Below are 15,255 nucleotides of genomic sequence, written 5' to 3'. Positions count from 1 at the left end.
GCCATGCAGCACGCCCTGCTGATGCAAGGCCACGCCATGCTGAGGTTCCTTGAGAAAACAGTAGACGATAAAGAATCAAAATGGTCCGAATTTTTTTTTTTTTTACAGGATGCTGTTTACGATGGAGGCGAGTCCGTATCCGAGTTGAGTCCAATGTTGTTCAGGTTTGATTAAAATAAACGCAAATCCATCGCACTTCTAAAGTGCACGCATGCATTGCCAATCCTTTCACCTTTAAAAATCTATCGTAATGAGAGTTTTCTGCTCGGATGTCGTCTGTGTCCGTATCCTCTGTGCTACATCACTCCACGCCACACTGCAAGGGAAAAACGGCCCCGCCCTCACCCGCTCAGAATCGGGAGACACAAACCGGAATAATGAGATCAAGTTAAACATTTAAAGCTGATTTCCGGTTGTACCATCTGAAATTGTTAATATTTTAAGACCGAAATGGGGAGAAACACGAACCTTATGAGATCCATTTTATTTTTATCAAATATGTTCATGCCTTTAGCTATTTGAATTTAAATAACTGTACAGCATAACTCCCAATTCGCGTCGGGCAAATGAACTTTGTTTTTAATCATAAAACTATTTCCGGTTAAAAACTGACAACTCCAGAAACTTGATTAACGCAAGGTGCCTTTAGAACGTACCCTTCAAACTGATGAGCGGGGGGATAATCAATATTTATGAAACTCGCAATGACGAAATAATTACTTACATCTCTGGATATTACGTTTATTCCGTATATAGAGTGTGCTTGTATGCAATTGTATGTGTAAATAAATTCATAGCATATGTTGAGACCATAACATTTTTAGGCAAAAACACAAGCAGGTTGGCAATAAGTAGTTTTTATGTCTTCGAAGGTATATATGCACACAACTGATCGTAAAAATGCAAATATGAGCAGAGATTTACTGTCTTCATGTCCACATTAATTAACCAGTATCATTTTCAATCACTGTGCCATGGCACATGGAACTGTAACTGGTTGGAAATGTCTTATCTATTTACAAAAAAAAAGTATATTTATTCATCTACCTATATGCCAGCGATGTATTGTTGTAGGCAGAAGTAAGCTATTTCTCTTCCACAAGATGGCAAAGGTGGTGGTTCCCTGCATTCATACAGCATAGCTTTGACTTCAACTAAAAAGGCCCATATTTACTCCTGTAACCAAACCTAATTTTCTTCTTTGTTTTATTTACACAGTCAATGTTGCTTCTCTTCATGTTGTCTTTTTTTTTCTTATTTATGTATTTGTTTATGTGCTTGCGGTAGAATGAGAGGTCATACAGAAAAAGACACAAAATGTTTATTTTTCCTTATTGTCAATTGAATCAATACATTAAAAAAAGAGGAAGTTTGCTAAACATTTTGTTGCCTTGTTTTTCAATGGTAACTGATATGTGCGTGTGTGCACTAAATATGTAAATGCAAATGGTAAATATGTATAAATGGTGAAAAGCGATCGTATGCAAAATGCCAGCAAATAATGACACAGATACAAAATCAGAGTAGTATTTTGATTTCACTTTCCAAGGCCCCACTTCATTTTTTTTTACATTATTGGCGATTTTTCCGTCACCTAGGATGGCCATATAACATAGCATTTCCCACTTTTCTTTGTTTGAAAACAGTTCTAAAGCGTTTGAAACTACTTATGTGCAATTATCATCTTTGCTCATCTTGAGATGCAGTTTTCTCTTTTCTCAGCCAGATGGTGCTGCCTTGACAGAGACGGACATTTTCAGTCTGATGAAGCCTGCCCTTTGCCACAGTGAGAGTATACAAAAAGAGCCAAAGCAGGAGAATCTTATTGCTCAGTGCTAATATACGCTCACTTTTGAATGTTCTGTCTTGTTTCGTGACTTTCTGGGTCAAAGACCAGATGTGGTGTGATATGGTAAGTGCGATTTATCAAATCCTACACTGAGTGTCTGAGATAAGACAGTCAATCAGGAGGTGATGAAAGCAAGGGCAGACTTTGGACCTTCATCATTGCCTTCTTTTCCTTCCCACCAGCTGCGGTTCTGCAAGTTGCCTGTCTTTCCTTCGAGCAATATGAAGATTGATTTTGCCCCAGTCGGCGTGCCCCTCCACAGGAGACTACAGACCGTCGCCGTGCTGCAATGGGTTTTCTCTTTCCTTGCCTTGGGTAAGTGTAATTTATCACATTTCTGGCTATGCGCATTGTTGAGTCCAGTGACTGGCATGACCTGAATTTAATATACTAATACTAGTCTTCTACTGTTAACCCTTTCATGACAACCTGTAATCTGATAACATGATAAGATGTCCACTGTAGTAACCACTGTGCCTGAAAAGGCAAATTTTTTTAGATGACACTGTTTCGGTTCAAAGGCTTCATCAAATGTGTTTTGCAGCTATGTAGTGTGAGTGGAAGTTTCTCACTTGTGCTAAGTCTCTTCCAACAAAGTATCAAGGCAATTTTGCAACTTTGTGTCCAAGAGAGGGAGCCAAACAGCACCTTGCATATTCATGGTTCAGTATTTGTGAATTCAACTATGTGCAGATTATTTTGGGGGAAATTGTCCCCCGCTTTTCACTGTTAAAAAAAAAAAAAGTACCCCAAAAAACTCAACTATTTGCTGTTTTGTTGGTCTGGCCAAAGCAATGAAAAAATTACTTTGCCACCATCTTGTGGCATCTTGGTGCCATGGAATTGAGGAAGCGTTGAGGAATTTGTGGTGATTTTCCCTTATCGCGAGTGTGAGATTAACATGACGCAATGAGATACGGCAAATGGTTGTAACTGCAGCGTCACATTGTGCAATCATGCCTCTTTCTCCTCAGGCCACTTCTGATGGCCTACTTATGCTGCGCTAGCCATTTGCCCTCCATTATTCCCATTCGGGGGAAAAGGAGGATCAATTCAGTATAATTTGTTGACAGTATGGACCTCCAACGGGCTTTAAACATGTAATATACATATCTTTGTCTCCCCAGCACCCACGTGCATCTTCCTGTTCATCTACCTGCTGTTTACGCGTTACTGGTTGATCAGCGTGCTCTACTCCATCTGGTGGTTCTTTGACTATGACACTCCCGCACGCGGAGGGCGTAGGATGTCCTGCTTGTGCGGAATCAAAGTCTGGGACTACATGCGGGATTACTTCCCCATCAAGGTGAGATGTAGAATGCTGCTGTTGATGATAAGACACGTATTCAAACAATCTTCCGGATCGATATTTTGGGTAAGCTTTACCCTCAGCATTTCCGAGCAAATTACTTTGGATTTATCTAATCTGATCTCCCATCAAGAAGTGTCCTTAACTATGTCCTTGCTAGCAAGTGACGTCCCCTTTATTCCTGTAGACTGTGTATGTGTTTCAAATACATCAGAGAATCAGTATTTATCAATATATAATAAATATATAATACTCGCCGGAGATTTAGATTTTTAAGTATATTAATGACTTGTGGATCACTTTGGCTCGTCGAACTTGGCTTGCTCTGACAAAAACAATCAGAGGATGGAAAGACACTTATCCGCTTATCCTCACAAAGGTCGAGGGGCGTGGTGGAACCCAGCTGTCTTCGGGCAGTGGGCGGGGTACACCTTGAACTGATTGCCAGACAATTGCAAGGCATACACAGACGAACAAGCATTTCTGCTCACAATCACACCTATGGACAATTTAGAGTGTTCCATTAACCTGCCATGCATGTTTATGGAATGTGGGAGGAAAGTGGAGTACCCGGAGAAAACCCACGCAGGCATGGGGACAACATGCAAACTCTACACAGGAAAGACGGAACTGGAATACAACCCTGCACCTCTGCACTGTGAGGCCGACATGCAAACCAGTCAACGACCAGGCCGCCCTGTATAGCGATGTGCTTGGAATAAATGCTATTTCTGAAGAGAGGGTGTGCGAATGCATTTTATCAAACCAGCCTATCAAAGGTGAAACACGTGGTTCAGTGGCAAAGTGGTTGTTTCTCAACCTGAAGGTTGTGGGTTAGATCTCGTGCTGTTGTGATCATGTTGAACTTTCCTTGACCAAGATACTGAACCCCGAGTTGCTCCTGATGCTGCGTCGTCAGTTGGTAAATGAGTAAACAGTGTTTAAGAGTTTTGACTACCCGAGGTAGAAAAGTACAACAAGTGAAAGCCTGTTTTAAAAGTTCTATTTAAATGGCAAGTTGTACAAAAGTCAATAAGTTCGTTGGACTTTTAACTATGAGTAGCAGGAATGCAGAGATGGGCGTTAGTTTAATAAGGTAAATCAAGTTTTCATGCTCTTATAAGGTATTATAATTCTTGGTTTTAACTTTTTGAAAATGAAATAAACTTTCCCGACTTGTCAAACAATATTGTGATAACCAGAACGTCGTCACAATATTGATTTGATGAACTTCAGCTTTTGCGTTGAAACAAAGATTATCCTTGATTTTGAGCTAACTTCTGTTTTCAAGGCATCTTTTGGAATGACATTTGCAAGCAGAACAAACTTCAAATGTTTGACAGGGTCTTGGTCCATGTCCTTTTTGATGAAAGAAAATATTACAGCAAGCGTAAAAATATTCATTTAGAGGCTCCTGCTTGATGAAAGCTAACTTTGTAAATGAGGGACACAATTGTCGGGTTTGGACAGAAGGTTTTGTGTCCATTTCTTTACCGCATGAAAAAGGCCCAGGCGGTCACGAGGCAAACAATTATGCATAACGGCCACATCTTAAAGCTTCGAGAGAGAAGCTGCGTTCATTCCAAATGCCAAATAAGACCAATCAGATACTATTACAGTAATTGTAGACAATTATACATGACTGAGTTCTCTTCAAATACTCCAAAAAAAACCCAACAAAATATTAAAGATCAATAATACAAAGGTATTATGAGACACTAGTTTTGAATTGTAAATAAAAAAAAAAAAATAAGGAGACCATCCAAGTGCTGCAGCGTTACTACACTGCTGTCTGTCTTGCATAATGCTGTCCTGGCCGCTCTCCACTCATTTTATACCCAACTGTCACCGAGCTCGAATTTCACTCGCTAGAGGAAGTATGCCATCGATCTGCGCCTCTCGCCCTTCACCTATGCCTGCATGAAGTGAAAAAGGCAGATTTCAATTTGGTGTGTTTCAATATTTCTCCCATTATCTTTGTGAACATTTGGTGTTCAGAAGCATTGCTCAAACGCTTTCATCTTTCTGAATGAGACAATTGGGTCTGACGGAATGACATAGTTCAACAGTTCTCGTTTTATTTATCTTTGTATGATTAGCCCTGAACCAATTGCAAGGAAAGATAATCATCTGGCCCGGAACCGAAAACAAGCTCGGGCCTTGCAATTCTGTAAGGTTCGCTTCCTCGTTTAGCCTGTTGTGTCCCTCTTGTGGTCAAGAACTAGTAATGCATGCTGTATATTTATATTTTTTTTGTGGATGACAGCTTTTGAGCCAATACTTGATGCTACACTTGATGTTATGTTTGAAATTGGGCTTTCGACACTGAAAGCACAGTTTGTGACAGGTTTGCGGAGAACATACAGGTCATTCTGCAAACCAAATCAAATAGTTTTTATTGGTCTTATAGCATGTTGCTGTATGGTATCTCCCGCATATGAAAAAGGCAATCGAAAAAAAAAGAAAAAAAATCGTATCCATTATTTTGTTACAACAATGGCAGTTTTAATTTTATGAGGGAAAAGTTTGTAAAGGTACAATTTAAAAAGGTTGTTGTTTTACATAAATAAATAATAAATACATACAATTTATACTTTAGTACTGTACAAGTTTTAAAAGTGACACCTTTAAAGTGATTTTTTGTCGTTGCATTTTTCCCATCATCAAACAATGGGTTTAAACCTACATTTCATTTTAAACTGTCTAATTGAATTTGTAATTTTTTGGACCCCTTCCTACCTTAACAATTAATTGCCAATTACAAATATGAAAAACCTGTAAACATGAATCAGTAAATCATTTTAATCTTCAATGTAATTTTTTGGACCCCTTCCTACCTTAACAATTAATTGCCAATTACAAATATGAAAAACCTGTAAACATGAATCAGTAAATCATTTTCTTATCTTCTAGTTAGTTTATTCAGTTGATCCATTTTAGATGAGATGATAAAAAAATGTTTTTTTCTTGACTTCAACATATGTGGTTTTCCACATGTGAGAAGAACTCCCCCTTTTCTTTTCTTTTTTCTTTTCTTTTTGACATGCCCTTGTCATGCCAATGGTTAGCATCAATTCTTGCAGTTTTAGAAGCAATGAATATTTCAACACAAATAGTGGAGCAAAACTTGAAGACAGGTAATTTAACAATACTCAAATGTATATATTCTTTATCCTCAATGAAAAATGACTAATGTAGATTCCTACTGAGTCATTTATAGTAGCAGTAGTGGTAAAAGAAGTAGTATTCCTCTTTGTTTGATTTGGATGACTGCATGGCTGTATCATACTCCCACCTGGTTTTACATTTTAAATTGTCATTTACATTTACATTTAAATGTTTGATATTGTCCTGCCACAATTCTTGCATCCTCTCGTGCACTGAATCAAGCAAATGCTGAAAGTTCTCTTTGGAGATGTCACATGTCGTTTTTAGTTTGGATTTGAAGCATATCATTTGTGGCACCAACTTCTGGAACATTTCTGGGACACTTTGTACAGTGTAAAATTAAAATAACGTGCCAATCGCAATTCTGAAGTTTATTAATGAAGTTCAAAATTTCCAGCCTTGAAAGCTCAGTTCTCCCACGTTGCATTATCCATGTGTTATTTCCAGTATCATCTGACTCCATGTGGAAAAGAGAAGGAGTGTTCTTTTCAATTCATTTCATTGGTGTCTTTTAACCGCTGTTTCTAATGATACCGTGATCAGGTTTTGACGAAACCAGCTGATGCATGATCACTGAAGCCTTCTTTTGAGAGAAGAAAAGAAGAGATTGTCCCCGAGAGCTGTTCGAAAATTCCCTCTCATTAACTGCGCCTTCGTTACTTGTGTTTTTAGTTATGTAGTGGATGTACTTCCTATATCTGTAGATGCTGTATGACATCTGCTTGTCCAGTGTCATGTGCGAAATGGCACGAAGTCAAACAGTTGAAAGGAAAGGCCGTGAAGGATTTGGTCATCTTAGGCAGGATACATAACTCAGGCCAAATGAACACAACTTTACTTACAGAGCACTTTAAAAACAACTGCAGCTGAATATAAAGTGCTGTACAGAAAGTAGAAATCAGCCATATAAGAATAAATAGCTACAAAACAGTCAACAGAGTAAAACATGAATATAATGCCGAGTTGTTGGCCAAAGACTAAAAATATGAGTTGAGTTTTAACCCTGGAAGGGGCTTGCCTATACGTTTAACGCGAAACCAATTCAAAGAGCTGAATCCCCTTTGAACCTTCGTTTAGTTCTCGGTACCTCCAGTAGCGTCTAGCCCGCTGACCTGAGGCACGGGGCAGATAAAGAGAGGTGGAGAAACTCAGAGAAGTACGCTGGGGTGAGACTATTTCAAGATTAAAGACAAATAAAAGAATCTTAAAATGAGTACATGCGATACTGCATATTTTTGCATCAATCTGATACCACTTAAATACAGGGCCAATATCGCCGATACAGATACTTTTTTTTTATACTTTATTACTTTAGATTGATTCATCATCAAATTACTAAATGTCAATAATTTTCATGACCTTTAACTGATTCATCAACGATTTTATTGAGACGACAAGTTGAAAAAGTCTAAATGACAAATGTTAGAGAGATCTTTTGATTACAAACAACATCAGGATCTGTAACTGGAACTCAAACCAATGATTAACCCAGTTTGAGGCCAGCTGCTAATGCCGCACAACACAAACAATGTGGAACTAAACCAACACACCATCTCTGAAATCTCTCGACGAGAAAAATCATTGAAAAAAAAGTGGAAGTGTCGTTTAGCATTAGAATGAATTGAGAATAAAAAAAGGTATCAAATAAACCTCCCCTTCGCATTTGAAAAAAAAAAAAAAACGCATCACATGAAGATTTGAGATGATATCTTGGCTCCCAATCAAATCCGACCCGATGAGCACCTTAACCTTGAATTACTGTACGAATCTCAGCAAGTCAGTGAGTGGAGCTGATTGTTTTTCCACAAAGGTGCTGCAAAACAAAGTACACGAGGACAGATCTGATAGTGACCTGCAGTGCCAGCTCTATCTCTTCTGCTGGGCTCAGTGAAACATGTAAACACTCCTTAGATTAGATATCTCACATCTTACTGTGTTGATCATGAGAGAAAACACTACCTGTTTTGCAGAATTCATTCAATGTCCTGTCCAAAGTACGTGTTTGTAAAATAAAGATTTCCTACTTCAATGCATAAAATACATTTCGTGTGTCACACTCACAACATTAAGATCTTGCATAAGAATAAAATCGGTCACAAAACTGCTTTATGCAGATAATTGAAATGACGCTCGGTACAAGGAAGAATTCCGACAAGGGAATTTCTCCGTTGTGGGACAAATAAATGTTTTCTTATCTCATCCTATCTTAAGTCCAAAAAAAAAAAAAAGTATAGTCTGTATTGCCTTTTTATAATATGACAACAGTTCTTGATGATTTGTTAAAACACCCCACTGACCACGAGAGTCCAATAACGTCGATCTGTCGATCAGGTAGCCGCTATTTATTTATTTATTTTATTAGGGTTGTTATTGACTCTTTTTCACAAAAATGATAACTAACTAACAAACTGTGATGAAAATATCACCAGTTTGACTGACACTGGCAGGTATTGTTACTAAACCAATTGTAAATGGAGTGACAAAAAAACAACATTTTATAATAGTTTCTATTGACTTGTTTTTTTAAAAACATGAAATAGCATTAATAAAATAAGGCATGTATGATTCGGGGAAAGTGCAGAGTTTTACAAAATTCAAAATGAATATGATGCTGTTCAATACATCGCAATATCTACAACAATCACTGCACGTATATACTGTATGTACTGTATATATAATGGAAAGGTAGTCGGATATTGTTGATTGCAGCATGGAAGAGTTCAAAGAGCAAAAAGGGCTGATAAAACAAGGAGAAGCTCAACACAGCCAATTTCAGGAATAACTCCTTCAGCACTGTCGTACAATATTCCACATGAAAAAAAAAGTCGAACAGTTCAAAAATATGTCTCTGTTTTCATTTTTCCCCAGTTGCTGAAGACAGCTGACCTGGACCCTCGACACAACTACATACTGGGCTTTCACCCCCATGGAGTCCTGGTGGCAGGAGCCTTTACCAATTTCTGCACCCATTCCACAGGCTTCAAGCAATTATTTCCAGGCCTCACCAGCTACCTGCTCATGCTGCCCCTTTGGTTTCGAGCCCCATTCTTCAGAGACTACATAATGTGTGCAGGTTTGCTGCACTATTTCAATTCTACTGGGGATGCATACATACCAATATTGTGTGTCTTGAACTCATCCTTAGACTCAAATCCCGCCCCCCCAAACAAACTTGAATACCACGATACTGACCATTTACCAGCCTGAGATTTAGCTTCCGGAGCAGGCGGCATCGAGGCCATGTCAGCCTTTTGCATGAATGGCTGAAGCCTACTCTGTTGAGAAGCGTCACGTCTTTGATGACAAACAGAATAGTCCAGTTGCGCTACAGTCTTCTTCGTTTGGTCGCTATGTACGCCTTTGACATAGTGCATGTATTGTTCAGACTGAGATAAATGCCTTGTGTGACAGGCTCCATTTCGGGAAAATGTGTGGCAAGAAAATTAGAAATACCATGCAGCTGAATGTTAAAAGGGAAGTCAAGTCAATAAAAATATTTACAGTCATATGTTCCATGCGCCCGCCCCCGTCCGGTCGAAACTCACCATTCTGATTAATATTTCGTGTGTGCGGTATAAATTAAGAAGCAAAAATCTAGCCATTCTTAATCCATCTCAGAAAGCGGCCATTTTGCCACTTTCTGGCGACAAAAAATGAAATCACAGTTGCTCGGTGCACAAGGTAACGACTAATCACGTCACACCTGTTTTCAGAGGTTGGTCATGCATCATTCACAAGCTGAGCCGTGATTGGTCGTTACGTGAGCCCTGAGCAACTGTGGTGTCATTTACAGGACGACAGGAAGTGGCAAAATGGCCGCCCGCTGAGATGGATACAAGGGATTGATTTTGCTTGTTTGAAATGATGTCGGCCTTGTAGCGCTGCTCCTTCTTTGGAATGAGTGTCACAAGAAATCCCCAAAAAGAGATCATCAAATGCACTGACCTAATCACTTCATTTTCACTGAACTCAATTGTCACGAGCCCTGCGAAGGTTGTATTTTTTTTTTTTTTTTGCGGTATGCCAATGTTTCATAAGCTTTCATTTTGACGTCATACTTGATGCTTATAAAGTTGCAAAACGTGTCCAATAAGAATCAGTCGATGCTTGCGTGTACAACCTCTGGGCTATTAGATGTTCCGCTACATTTAAGTAATACTTTCCTTCATTGCCACAGATTGCGTAGTTACCCTTATTGCCATGCTGCAGGTCTGATTCCATCTGATAAAGAGAGTGCCAGTTATCCACTGCGGCAGAGGGGTGGTGGAAATGCTGTTGTAATCGCTGTTGGTGGAGCTCCAGAGGCCCTCGATGCCCACCCCGGAACGTACAATGTACTCTTGGCTAAGAAGAAAGGTTTTATTAAAATGGCAATGGAACACGGGTAAGTGCCTGATTTTCCGAGCTTCTGTGGCTGACTGACATGATTGTATCAGTCTATTCATTTCATGCCTTTTGTGGCTTGAGTGTAAACTTGTGAAAGAGAGGCTTATTCAAGTCACAATGTTTCCTGGGACAGCTTGTCATATGATTTGAGATCGATTGTGACTAAGCAGTAAAGATCTCAAGTGATTAATAATATTAACTCGTCGTGAAACGTTTTTATGTATTTTTTTTCTTCAGAGCTCACCTTGTTCCAGTCTTCTCTTTTGGTGAGAATGAGGTGTTTGATCAAGTGGGGAACTCAAAAGGAACCTGGCTTCGAAGTGTACAGGAACAGCTGCAAAGAATCATGGGTATCTCCCTGCCACTCTTCCATGCTCGTGGGATTTTCCAATACTCCTTTGGACTCATGCCATACAGAAAACCCATCCATACCATTGGTGAGTGGACAAAGCTAGACTTTGACTGATTTGACCTATAAACTGTGGGCACCAATGCCAACAGCGCCCGCAGTGCGTGACGCGGGCCAACAATAGGTCACTGGATGAGCTTTGAACATTGGCCCAGCCAACTTGGCTGGCGATATCCTGACCTACAGTCTCATGTATTTCCCAACCTGATGTTGGCAGAGGGACATAACGAATTTGCACGTTATAACGGGAGATCGTCATAACCGTTTCCAATAAAATGGCCGCCAACTATGATGTTTAACATTTATAGATGTAAAAACGTGAACATGTAACACAGTGTAAATATGTCAATTACAAATATGTGTATATGAAAATATGATTTTTATAAGACATGAAACAAAGAACTGTAGCGTTCCTACTTCATCTCTGAAAAAATTCCGTCTGCAAATGGGCAACAGCCAGCCACCGACAATTTAGGATGTGCCACACCCTGAAGCCGTTTACGATCGTCTTTCAATCTCTTGGCCTCGAACTCTTCCATGATTTTGTTGACATTACGTATGACTGTTGAAATGGTCGACTTTGCCAATTTGAAGCCTCGGTTGAGCTTCATCGGGGAGACTCCCTTTTGAAAGCGAGAGACAATTTCAGCCTCCACAGAGAGCGAGATTTGCTTCCGTTTACCAGACATGTTTTCAGACTATGTGTGCAGTGCCTCCGGAAGCACAACAATGTACGAGGCGATCAGTCGCGTTGCTAAGCAACGGAAGGGAATTTCGCATTGTGCGATTTCTTTCATAAGCAAGGTCGCGGCGGCAGTTAGCTTCCAATGGTTCGTTGGAACACAGACCTTTTCACTATTTTACTGTAAAAATCCGGTCGTTTTATCAAGTTTACATTATAAGGTGTTGATTGAACTCAGGACTTTGAAATGTAAACATTGTAGCTGTGAAAACATGATAAACTAGGTACTTTGACACAAGGTTCAACCATATGTTAACATTTTATTTCTATACATCACAAGTGTTTAACATTTTCAAATGACAACCATCCAAGGAAATCACTGGTGAGCTATATTTTGAACCGGCCTGCTACTTTATGTGGTCCTTGGGAGCTTCCTGGTGCCCAACGGGCACCACGTTGGTGACCCAGCTCTAGACTGAGGGGCAGGGGTCAACATCATTTTTGGAACGGAGAGCTATTTCTTGGGTACTGATGAATGCGGAGGGCAGTTTGATACACAGTTCTGAATGAACAAACTTGCTCAAATTACTTTTACATGTTCCTGGTTACAATATGTGATATTCATTTACATAAAGCCATTCTTTATGATAATTAGGAATCAGAAATATGGTATGCAACCCTTTTTTTCTTTTACCCTTTCAGGGACAGCGGTTACCACAGTGGATAGCTGATTATGTTATCAGGTTACAGGTTATCATTATTGTTGCATGAAAGGGCTGCATCTGTGCTAGTGTTGACATTTTCAAACTATCATATCAAATCTCAGACAATATAGTGTCGTGTCATTGGTCAGCTGTTTTTAGAACAGGCCACTGCGCTTGGGTTTACATCGAAGCAATTGAGTGTTCAGTGTGAGGCGCACATCACTTTCATTTAAACAGTTGCAATTTGTTACTTGTGTGCAGTCGGGCGGCCCATCAGAGTGAAGAGAAACGAGAAGCCAACGATGGAGGAGCTCGATGCCCTTCACCAGTTGTACATGGACGAGCTCAGCCAACTCTTTGAGCAGCACAAGACCAACTACGGCGTGGATAAAGACACACATCTGAACTTTGTCTGAACAGGGACAAATTTTACGTTGCTATTTATTTTGCAAAGTTGAGAAAAAAAGCATTTGATTGGCTCTATAACCCCAAATTTATTCCGGCATGGTACTGAAGGGTAAATAAAATGATTTTGTCTATGCAACTATAGGTGCCCTGCTCTATGTGTAGAAGATATAAGTTTCAACAATGACATTACATCAAGACTTTTTTTGTATGAGGTTCTTTTTGTAAAATGACACAAATATCTGCATTGTTACACAAGTTTAGGTTTCCTCTCTCTCAGTTAAAGCAACTGTCTCGGTATTTGGTATTTGGTCCTAGCCATCATTAAAGACAGTGTCATGAAAGAAGTTTCTTAAACAGAAACAGATTTGCATTTTTCTACAACGATCACTGCCGTTTTGTTAACTGCTGATCCCTGATTTATTTGTGATACTTAAAAATATCTTAATAATTTGACAAACAATTTTTTTTTAAATTGTTGAAAATTGTAAAACATCTCCAAATCAAAACTGCCTGATTTTATTCATGATTTCCATTACACTTTTTAGACCAGCTCCACAAATCTTATCAGAACACAATGACAACGAGGTTAGTGAGGCATCATTCAACCAAATATATGTGTCCTGGTTATTATTTAATTACTGTAGTGCCTACAAAGCAACGATTCTGGTGTTGGACCAGGTCCCCAAATGATAAGACTGCCTGTGAACTTTGGCAAATGCTCTTTTATGAGATGTTGGCTTGGGCTGGATATTTCCAAACTGAATGTCTGTCTGACTGGACGATGCCCTGATTCTTTCAACACAATCCGTACAGTGTGTGTGTGCGTGTGTTTGGCCAAGCACACTGTTGCAAAATTTTTTTAAAGTATGTGACACTTTGGAGCACTGGTGTCAAAGTCAAGCCGCGGGGGCCAGATGCGGCCCGCCACATCACTTTATGTGGCCCGTGAAAGCAAATCATGATCACAGAAATGTTAAATTGTCACGTGTATTAAATAAGGTTGAAATTTTGTTAGCCTCATTCCACTTGTTTCAACAATCATTGAGAAACAACAAACAAATGGTTGACTTGAATGATTTCAAAACTAGTCATCCATCCATTTGTTGTGTACAAGTAATAATACCCCGAGACACATTTATTCGGTTTCACTTTCGGAGCGGCCCTCTGAGGGAAGACGTAACTCCAAAGTGGCCCGCGACTAAAAAATGAGTTTGATACCCCTGCTTAGGAGGATCATAAAGAACAAAAACTGAGCGCGGAGGCAATAAAGTGGATTCATCTTAAACCAGACTGCAATTTGTTGGTATAAAACTGACAGAATTAGTTATTTGCAGGTGATGAAATAATATGATGAAATTTGTTGTAAATCATCAGGGTTTTTTTCGAAGACACTCCTTACCATGGAATAACATATAACGGGTGTGTTAGCATTTGATCTGAACAGAGCCACCGTTCGCTATGACACTGTACAAAACTGATAAGTGTTTAGCCTCCGCTTGAGTGAGTCGGTTTGAGGTCAGAGTAACAGCATTATAGACTTATTTTTGAAGAAAGAGAGCAAAGGGCAAAACAGCACCGCCGTGCTTATCTTTGATTTCTCCTGGAAACAAAAGAAAACATATGGGCAAAACTCCATGCATCGACATAAATACATGGTGAGACAGTAGAACGATTCTCCGGACATGTTATTAGGTACACTGGCACCGTTCGGTGTGATCAACCACAAGTACTCAATCCTTAATGTTGCTTTTACCAAGACCACACAAATGTTATGTATATAAATTTATTTTCATTATATAGCTAAATAAAGTAACACTCCCAGAGATTATCAGTAAAAATAGGAATATTATTTTTGTCAATGAAGATTTTTTTTTTTTTTTTTACAGTCCAAGAATTGGATCTTATTAGATTGTGCAGTTATACCTTTAAAAAGTCCTTAACCCTTTCAGGGACAGCGGTTACTACAGTGGACCGCTTATCATGTTATCAGGTTACAGGGTGCATGAAAGGGTTAATTTTCCCCAGCGGATATGTCTGGGTTCCTACGATGGCACAAGCAACACACGATTGACCAAATTGTAAGAAAAATGAGTATTTCAAAAGTTTTCAGTGGGTCAAATTGACAAACGCATTTTTGAAATGCAAATGAAATGTCCAGTATAATTGCAAGAACGTTTTGCTTGATGGATGGGAGTCATTGCCTAACCGCCAGTTTCAAGTCAAGGACTGTGTGACGATGTCTAAAAGCTGTCTGGGTTCTTGGGCATGCTGGAGTCCAAATTTTAGGATGAACTGCACGTGCATAAGATACAAAGGGCAAAAGAGTTTATTCAGCCAATG

The 15,255-nt window shown here is 39.4% G+C and overlaps 1 protein-coding gene across 1 annotated transcript; it reads left to right on the top strand.

Annotated features, from left to right (window-relative positions):
- Positions 1 to 1,789: 1,789 nt before the first annotated feature.
- mogat2 (monoacylglycerol O-acyltransferase 2) lies at positions 1,790 to 13,424 on the top strand. The gene is made up of 7 exons (XM_019895327.1): positions 1,790 to 1,912; positions 2,032 to 2,164; positions 2,977 to 3,155; positions 9,195 to 9,399; positions 10,536 to 10,710; positions 10,950 to 11,149; positions 12,769 to 13,424. The coding sequence occupies exons 1-7, from the start codon at positions 1,898 to 1,900 to the stop codon at positions 12,921 to 12,923; spliced, it is 1,062 nt and encodes a 353-aa protein (XP_019750886.1). The 5' UTR covers positions 1,790 to 1,897; the 3' UTR covers positions 12,924 to 13,424.
- Positions 13,425 to 15,255: the final 1,831 nt, after the last annotated feature.

The sequence above is a fragment of the Hippocampus comes genome, unplaced genomic scaffold (assembly GCF_001891065.2).
Source record: "Hippocampus comes isolate QL1 unplaced genomic scaffold, H_comes_QL1_v1.1 scaffold177, whole genome shotgun sequence".
NCBI lineage: Eukaryota > Metazoa > Chordata > Actinopteri > Syngnathiformes > Syngnathidae > Hippocampus > Hippocampus comes.
Note: the sequence above shows the minus strand (reverse complement) of the source record. Positions and strands in the feature narration are given on the sequence as shown.

Coding starts and splice junctions, on each gene's coding strand:
- mogat2 (XM_019895327.1), top strand. Junction 2,165..2,976: donor TTTCTCTTTCCTTGCCTTGG/GTAAGTGTAATT, acceptor TTGTCTCCCCAG/CACCCACGTGCATCTTCCTG. Junction 10,711..10,949: donor AAAATGGCAATGGAACACGG/GTAAGTGCCTGA, acceptor TTTTTTCTTCAG/AGCTCACCTTGTTCCAGTCT.